The sequence below is a fragment of the Triticum dicoccoides genome, chromosome 5A, assembly GCF_002162155.2.
Source record: "Triticum dicoccoides isolate Atlit2015 ecotype Zavitan chromosome 5A, WEW_v2.0, whole genome shotgun sequence".
NCBI classification, from domain to species: Eukaryota; Viridiplantae; Streptophyta; class Magnoliopsida; order Poales; family Poaceae; genus Triticum; species Triticum dicoccoides.
Window position 1 is genome coordinate 583698767 of NC_041388.1, and position 9208 is coordinate 583707974.

Consider the following 9208-nt stretch of genomic DNA (forward strand, 5'->3'; position numbering starts at 1 on the left):
TCTGCAGTTTCTCCCTTCGCCGCTCCAGCAGCCACCGGTGGTTCTGGTTCACTAGCAAGTGCTCGGAGGGAAGGGGCCGCCTCGCAGATCTCCCTGGTTTCGCAGTCGGCAAGTGGCCTCCACCTGTAAACGTCAAGCAGTGAGAGCACGGCCAGAGCTCGCCACTGGCACCACTGTGTGATCTCATCCGTCCGCATAGTGCTCAGCTTGAATGCGCCGTTTCGGCGTGGTGGCTGGCGCTCGTCTCGTGTGACCGACCGGCCGCCACTTACATACATGGCCTGCACCGTCCCACGACGTCGACGCCGGCCGCGCCCACGCGTGCTGATGCTGTAGACATATGAATAAAAGGATAGCGGAAAAGAAAGAATGAATGGTGATTAGTGGTGGAGAAGAGAGAAGATCCGGCCAGCGGTAAAGCGGAGGACGGATTCAAACAATCCCATCTCCATCTGGCCGACCGAAAGCAAACAATTAGAGAACGTGGAAAAAAAAACTTGGCGATGGTGACCACGATGAGTACCTACCGCAGAAGATGTCTGAACAGGCGATGCCATTTGCGTTGCAAATTGGCGTGCCAAAATCCAACCGCCAAGGGCGAGAGCGTGCCCATCTCATTTGCTCGGCACCTTTCACATTGTACGAAAAAAAAGAGAAAGGCCTTTGCTTTTGCCCTTTTCTTCCTTGCCAAAATCCAAAGCCTACCATCAATTCTTTCTTTCCAAAACTTTTTAGATTACTACTAGACCAACAAAGTGGGTGGTCTGCCCCAAGGCCAAGGAACTTTCCAGGCCAGGAATTCCACACCGGCGCAGCCCTCCCGTGAAAAACCAAGGATGGCGACGACGCGACGTGATCCGATCCCCATGCCGGTCTCTCCATGTCATGGTCATGGTGCCATGGTGGAGTGGTTAGTTAGCTCACACGACTCATCCATCCATCCATCTGATCTGAACAAGTGGTAATAGGAAGCAGAAAATATTACTGTAATAAACTAGGAGGCGGCCATAGCTTTCCATCCATGTCACCGGCAATAACTCCCTGCCGCGCGCGGCTGACACTGTCACCGGAAGAGGGATGCTGAAGCCTTCCTAAATACGCCTACCCACCCTCGGCCTGCCTCAATTATACGGGGAGGCCCGGGCTCCGAGGGTATGTAAATGCGGTCGTCGTCGTCTTCCAAATCACAGCTCGGGACAGCGACGAGGAGGAGGAGCAGCAGCAGCGGGGGCGGCCTGCCATGTCGTCTTCGTCCGCGGCGCGGCACGGCCCGTCGAGGGCCGGCGAGGCGTGGTGAGTTCAGTGTCTCCTCTCCGAATGCCAGTCGGTGCTACGGTGGGTGGAACGGGGAATTGCGTCGGTCGGTTTGTCGGCGGATTCTGATGGATTTTGCTGTTTTCGCCGGGAATCGCCAGGTTCTGCACCACCGGGCTGCCCAGCGACGTCGTCTTCGAGGTGCAGGACATGAGCTTCCACCTCCACAAGGTGGGTGATGATGATCTTTGTTTCCTCGTGTGCCATCTTTGTGCTCGACGAAATTCCGCTGAGAGGCTAATGTTTTCGCGCGCAGTTCCCGCTCATGTCCAAGAGCCGCAAGATCAGCCGCATGCTTGCCGAGCAGGACGAGCAGCGGCGGCCGCGGCGGCCGCGGCGTGGGAGCTCCGGAGGCAATGCCGAGGAGCATGCTGCGGCGGAAACAGAGATTGAGGAAGCAGAGGAGGAGGAGGAGGAGGAGGATGACGGGGACGAGCAGCAGCCGCAGCAGGTTAGGATGGATGACGGCAAGTCGTACCGCATCACCTTCCCGGACTTCCCCGGCGGGCCAGGCACCTTCGAGACCGCGACCAAGTTCTGCTACGGCGTCCGCGTCGAGCTCACGCCCTGGAACGTCGCGCCGCTGCGGTGCGCGGCGGAGTACCTGGAGATGACGGAGGAGCACTCCGAGGACAACCTGGCCGCGCGCGCCGAGGCCTACCTCTCGCAGTCCGTGCTCCGCCACCCCGGCGAGGCCACCAAGGCGCTCAAGTCCTGCGAGGACCTGCTGCCGCACGCCGAGGACCTCGGCATTGTTGCCCGCTGCGTGGACGCCATCGCCGCGCGCTCCTCGGCGACGTCGCGCTCCTGGTTCGGCGACCTGACCGTGCTCGGCCTACACATGTACAAGCGGGTGATGGCGGCCATGGCCGCGCGCGAGGACGTGAGGACGGATGCTTTGGAGGGCTGCCTCGTGTCCTACGCCAAGGCCACCCTCCCGGGGCTGTCGAGGTCCATGAGGTGGCGCCGCGCGTCCGCGCCGGTGTCGTCGGAGGTGGAGCAGAGAGACCTCCTGGAGGCGGTGGTCGCGAGCCTCCCCACGGACAAGGGCTCCGGGAGCGTGGTGACCGCGAAGTTCCTGTTCGCGCTGCTGCGGACGGCGCACATCCTGCGCGCTTCGGACGCGGCGCGCGCGGCAATCGAGCGGAAGGCCGCGACGCAGCTGGAACAGGCAACGGTGGAGGATGTGCTCATCCCGAGCTACTCCGGCGCCGCGGAGACGCTCTACGACGTGGACTGCGTCGAACGGGTGGTCAGGCACTTCCTAGCCGAGGAGGAAGTCGGCGAGGACGAGGCGTCGTCGTCAGCTGCAATCACCGAGGAGGAAGCGGCGGCGAGGACGACGGCCTCGCGTCCGTCGGCCGTGGCAATGGTGCAGGTGGGCAAGCTGGTGGACAACTACCTCGCAGAGGTCGCGTCCGACGCCAACCTGAAGCCAGCCAAATTCTGCGAGCTCGCGCTGGCAATGCCGGACCACGCCCGCATCTACGACGATGGCGTCTACCGCGCCGTCGACATCTACCTCAAGGTACGTACATTCCCCGATTTGTCATCGACTGCTTCTGACAAGTCAAGGAAGAATGGGCGTTTGTCGAGTAGCAGTTGGTTGCCGGCTCCATGACTCGTGAGTGGTGCATGCATGCGCAGGCGCATCCGCGGCTGACGGCGGAGGAGCGGGACAGGGTGTGCGGCGTGGTGGACTGCAGGAAGCTGACGGTGGAGGCGTGCACGCACGCCGCGCAGAACGAGCGGCTCCCGCTGCGCGCGGTGCTGCAGGTGCTCTTCTTCGAGCAGCTGCAGCTCCGGCGCGCCATCTCGGGCACGCTGCTGGCGTCCACGGCTTCCCCGCGAGCGCGGCATCCGAATCCTCAGCCGCAGCGGCCGGCGGCGGTGGCGCTGCGTCACGCCGCTGGCCCGAGCGAGGCGTGGCGGACGACGACGGTGCAGGAGAGCCAGACGCTGCGGGTGGACATGGACGGCATGAGGACCCGCGTGCAGGGGCTGGAGAGGGAGTGCTCCAGCATGCGGAGGGCGATCAAGAAGATCGACGGCCGCAGCGGCGCCGCGTCGCCCGGCAGCGCCAGCCTGGACGCCGCCGCCCCGGCGGGCTGGCGGTCGCGGTACCGGTGCAAGTTCAGCACGCAGGTGTGCGACTCGCAGGCGCGCGACGCGGTCGTGTCCAGGGCGTCCAGGATGGGGATGAGCCCATGACCGAACCATGATTGGCGCCAAATCTCCCATCCCGTTCGAACGCGACATGTTTCACGATCAGAGAAGAGCTCGACACTCGAGATGAAAATGGTTCCAAGATGTCACGGCTAGCCAGACGAGAGAGAGTGAAGACCCGAGATCGAGCGCGGCAAAAATTTCTCACCCCTTGTCATCTCGTGACCACTGCCAGTTGCGTGGGCAGCAGCAACAGGGGTCGTTCATGTGCCGTGTCTGTACGATATGCTTAGCTTGTGTGCGTTGTGATTATGGCCTTTGCAGCTTGTAATGTGGTGGCAGTTTATACGGCATTGGTGTCCTGTTGTGCACGAAGCGTGCCTTCTGTCTTGGCTGGTATCGTACCATCATGAGATGTTAGAATTGAGGAGTACATGCCGTGTTGTTTCGCAAGCCTCGCACACCATCGCCTACAGGAAGAATTTCTTCAGGTACTGCTGTCTGTCACTTTTGGATTGCAAGTTGAATGTCCATCTTTTGCCTAGCTCACTTTGTTTTCTACCGTAAAGGCTGCATGCATTGCATAGAAAGTAGGCACTCGAGCATGCCTCTGCCTACAAAGTGGAAACCATTTTCTATGCTCTATTGTATTCTCGCCTATCCGACACTCTTGTACTGTACATAGCTAGACACCACATGCAGTGCTTCTTTTGGAAAAGATGTAGCTTTTCTTCACATCTCGAGTGCCCTTGGCATACTGTATGTTTATTCAGTTTGTGCTATGTGGCGTAGTACTCCTAATTAGTTTTGCACCGGCGCTCAGCAACGCTTTAGCGAACACCCCTGTACAGATACGTTAACATACAGGTTGACCTTTAGTGGCATGATTGTTTGCATCATTGCTGTCACAAGTTCACATCGTCCGTTTCAAGCAAAAACAAGATAAAAAACACACCCAGCACAAAATTGGTGAACAATAATTGTTCTGTGTGTATTTTGTAAAAAATGGTAACCGTATTTAAAAAAAAGTGTAGTGTCTAACTGACAATTGTTCACCATATATTAAAGAAAAATTCATTGTATACAAATGAGTGTTCATCATATATTAAATAATGGTTCAGTGTGTATTCTGGAAATGCTCACTATATTTTAAAGTGTGTTTGAAATTTTGATTTGCGAACATTTTGGTCAAACTCACAAAAATTGTTCATGATTTCGTTCACCGTATATTTTTCTTAAAAAAATGTTCACAGATAAAAAAATCACACAAATTGGAAAAAGTTCATGAATTTTAAAAGGGCCGTGCATTGAAAAAAGTTCATGAGTTAAAGAGAAATAAAAGGGTAAGCAGGAGAAGAAAAAAACCAAAAACAGAAAAAAGAAACGGGCGAAAAACCGGAAAAACAGAAGACGCAACAGAAAGAAAGAAAAAAAAAACATTTTGAATCCGTGCCTTGTGCTCCCGCTAGCTCCTGCACTAAATGGGCCGGCTCGCTCTACAAGCGTTGTACACTATCGTGACCATAACGGTTGCGCAAGGCGATATATATCATTTGCGGGGCAAAGGTTGTTGCTTGATTTGATCATTTAAGCCACGATGATCGCATGTTTTCAAAGCCTCACAAAGCACAATTGTTGCATAGGTAGAGGACGAATTTGGTCCAGTACTGTTACTTTTAAATTGCAAACTGGATCGAGGTGTCATGCCGATCTTTTTTTAGAGAGACGCTAGCTCAAACAGTTTTCTATCGAAAATCATGCATGTTGCACAGAAAGAAGGCACTCAAATATGCCTGTGCGTACGTACTGAACCATTTTCTATGCTCTATTGTACTCTCGCCTATCTGACACTTGTGTCTACTTTGTTTGGCAACTATAAAGACGGACACTAATCATGCACCGCGTATAGTAGCTTTTCTTCACCTCTCAAGTGCCCTTCTGATATGTTTATTCCGTCAGTGCTATGTGGCACAGAATGATAGTAGAACCCCTATTAGTTTTGCACCGAGTGGGACACTGCATCGGCAATTAGCAACGCTTTAACCAACACTCGTGAGTGTATACATACGTTAACATACAGGTTGACCTTTAATGGCATGATTGTTTCACATCATTGCTGTCACAAGTTCCCAACATGGCTCTGCTGAACCTGCTGGCAGAAGAGCAAAGAACTCCACTGAGGAGTAAAATTAGGCTGAAAGAAGGCCCATCATGCTGGGCCAAGCTCAGCTTAGACAAGGCCCATTATTCATCGCCTCGTTGAACCATTCCGAGCGCCTCCCAGCTTGTCAGGGATGCGCGCCTCTGCTTTCTACTCCGTCAAACATGTGGCCGGCGACGATGGACGGTGAAGCTGCTGGCACCAGGACCGGAGAAAGCACACCCAAAAAACAAAGAAAGTCCTAAACTCAACTCTGAAGTTGCTTTCAATCTGGATTAAATTAGCTTTTGACAACACAAAAATCAAACCTCTGACTAATTCACCGTCAGCTTTTGATTAATCTGCCATCTTTTCTTAATCTCTCTCAGGAAAAAAGACAGAAAATCCAACATCTAAAGTGTGGTGAACTTCCAGCTGATAAGTCTAGTCTTCCAAGCCATTCAAACCATAACTCTCATCTCCAGTAAATCTATGCAACCTGGGACTAAGATAACTACAAACTTCCTACGACTTGGACTCGTTTTCCAACTTATTATGGTTGTATCTTCTTGGTACAACGCTTTGAGTGAACAAAAACTCCTAGTCACAAAATACAATATTGAAACGAAGAAATGGAAGAAACAAAACCAAATAGAGAGCGTCAATTTGGAGTCCAGCCTCATCTGCTCATGCAAGATGCTTGAATGCGCTAGATGCATGCAAATTTTCGTGGTGAAAAGACAAAATAAAATCGGCACTCAATGAAACTTTAGAAAAATCACTTTGGAGAGCCGGGTGTTTTCGCCACGAGATCCTCGAGTGTCCTTTCACCACGAAAATTTGCATGCACCTAGCGCACTTGAGAAGTTGGCATGCAAAGAAAATATAGTTTCTGATTGTTCATGCAGGTCAAAGCCTTAGAGCATCTCTAGTGGCTTGTGCAAATGGTGGTCTATACCAAATTTAGACTACACATGCCAAAAAACGTCTTCAGTGGCTTGTCTATTGCGTCATCTAAAATTTAGACAATGTCCAAACTAGCTACCCGTCGTCCACATTTGGACAACCAAGCCACAATGTCTAAACCAAAAATGTTGGTTCATGAGCTCAGCCATTCACCAATTCGGAGCAATTGGAGGACGTCGGCAGGGAGGCGGCCGCGCCGGCGCTGGACACGGAGGTCGTTGCGCCTGGACTGTCGCCTCATCAGGGTTGAACCTGTTGCTATTGTTTATTTCTCGTAAATTATATAGGGTGTTGCTAGTGTTGAACCTAAAATAATTTCACGGCTGGTTTATTTTCTCCTTTATATGTCTTGCGGATGAAAAAAATAAATGAGAACAACTCAGAAATGACCAACATAAGATTTTTAGAAAATATAGCTGCTATAAGATACTATTAAAATATATGAAAGAGAATATATAGACATCATGTATATAGACAATCCGCTGGAAAACTTAGGTTGTCTAAAAGAAAAAAAAATTACACCATTGTGTATATGTAGATATAGACTATTAAATTTAGACAAGCCACTAGGGATGCTCTTACCTCGAGTGTCCTTTCACCATGAAACTTTGCATGCACCTAGGGCACTTGAGCAATTGGCATGCAAAAGAAAGTTTCTGATTGTTCATGCAGGTCAAAGCCTTACCTCGAGTGGCCGCCCACGAGCAGTGGGGTAGAGGGGAGGGGATTCTCATCTCTCGTTGGTGTGTACTATTTTTTAGTGTCACGACGATGTCGTTCCTGCCGTGAAGGATGTGTTGTCTCAGATAAAAGTTCTTCGGCTCCAACCCCTTGTCCGTAATGGTTGGTGCGACATTGCCAAGGAGCTTGGGAGTTTCTACCCTGATTGTTTTTCATGGACGAGTAAGTGCTTATTTGTGCTATCTGTTGGTGCAGTTCCATGCACCATCATCTTCTTTAACAACTCCTTCTTTTGATGTTTTGCGCACAAGGTCGTCACCATGGGTGATACTAGTGCGGCTGTCTGCCAAGATCAGGGTGATGTCTAATCTCCATCAAGTGGGTCAATCTAGTACTCCGATGATTCAACGGAGTTTGGTGAATTACAGGTACCTGTGTACAACTATGGTGGCGCAATGGCGACATTAGTCACCTTGGCCATGCTCTAGTCGCAGACACTGGCGCCCTCGGGTGCTATGAAGAGAGCGGTGTTGCAAGCACCGGATATACAACAATAACGAGATTTCGACGTCAACATCGCCGCTGCATCTCCTCGCTACAACATCTGACATCGTTGCGAGCGCTGGGGCAACATTGCTGACGATGCCTGCTGCAATGCAACTTGAGGGAGGGGGTTTCTTGTTGTAAAGGGTGATGCTGCAAGCGCTGAACGTATGGTGGCAATGAGATATCTGGTGCTCCGACTCTACAACATCGCCGCTACTGCATACAGTGGCCAGCATGGTTGAGGGAGTCCTGGACTGAGGGGTCCTCGGGCTGCCGGTCTATCTCTTATGTGCCGGACAGGTGGGCCGTTCTATGACTACTACTGGAAGACCGAGCTGTAAGGCAACTTCGTGTACGGGAAGGAAATCTCCGGAGCCTTGGTGTGCCCTCCAAGTCAACATGGCGTATGCACGTTTACCCCTGATGGTAACTGACTATGCGTAATCCTAAGTACCCCTGGTGTCAATATAAACTAGAGGGTTTAGTCCGTAGAGGCTAGAAGAAGAACCATCATCCTACTCATCTAGGGTTAGTTCATCTGATCTCGTGGTAGGTCAACTCTGTAATCATCATACACATATCAATACAATCAAGCAGGACGTGGGGTTTTACCTCTTTGAGAGGGTCCGAACCTGGGTAAATATTGTCCTTGTGTTCCCTGTTCCCCATTGATCCAAGATCCACAGCTTGGGACCCCCTGCCCGAGATCCGCCGGTTTTGACACCGACAATGGTGCCTCCTACAACGTCAATGTTGTTGCATATAGTTGTCGATGTGGCGCATTCTGCAATGTCGACACTACCGCATACAATGGCTAGCGTGGAGCATGGCAGGGGCTACAATTAAGCATACTAGAGCAATCGCACAGGGCTATGAATGTCGCGCTGGAGCATTACCAGGGTCGCCGGTGCTGTGATGAAGCATTGGTGAGCCGCCGGTGCTCTTATGTAGCATCATGGGTGTTGTGATGAAGCATAACCGGCCACAGGGGTGCTGTGATGGAGCATCGCCTGCGCTACCATGGCAGGGATGTTGCCGTGACTAAAATCGACACTCCGACGAACGAGCGATGCTGCCGTGGGGCTGCTATTGCAACGATTGAGCATTGTCAGCCAGTGATGTCCCAAGTGGTAGGAGATGTAGTACAAGGCCAGGAGGTCGCGGTGGATGCGAGGAGAAAGGAGAAGACCCGATGCGTTGCAAGCTTGCGATCGAACGACCATGCGTGCTAATCGGACGAACGACGACGTGTGCTAATCGGACGAGACCAGGCGGTTGATCTTTTTGTAAGATCAATCGGTTGACGCCTAACAGTCGCTGTAAAATAAACCAGATTTGATATAACAAAGGACCCGAAAATACAATGAATGTAAACACTGTAACGAGCCTCCAGCG

At 52.0% G+C, this 9208-nt stretch overlaps 1 protein-coding gene across 1 annotated transcript; it reads left to right on the forward strand.

The window, feature by feature from the left end:
* The first annotated feature begins 983 nt into the window (after window positions 1–983).
* On the forward strand, window positions 984–3937 carry LOC119303068 (BTB/POZ domain-containing protein At5g66560-like). The gene is made up of 4 exons (XM_037580159.1): window positions 984–1293; window positions 1416–1485; window positions 1571–2842; window positions 2962–3937. The coding sequence occupies exons 1-4, from the start codon at window positions 1241–1243 to the stop codon at window positions 3523–3525; spliced, it is 1959 nt and encodes a 652-aa protein (XP_037436056.1). The 5' UTR covers window positions 984–1240; the 3' UTR covers window positions 3526–3937.
* The last annotated feature ends 5271 nt before the right edge of the window (window positions 3938–9208 follow it).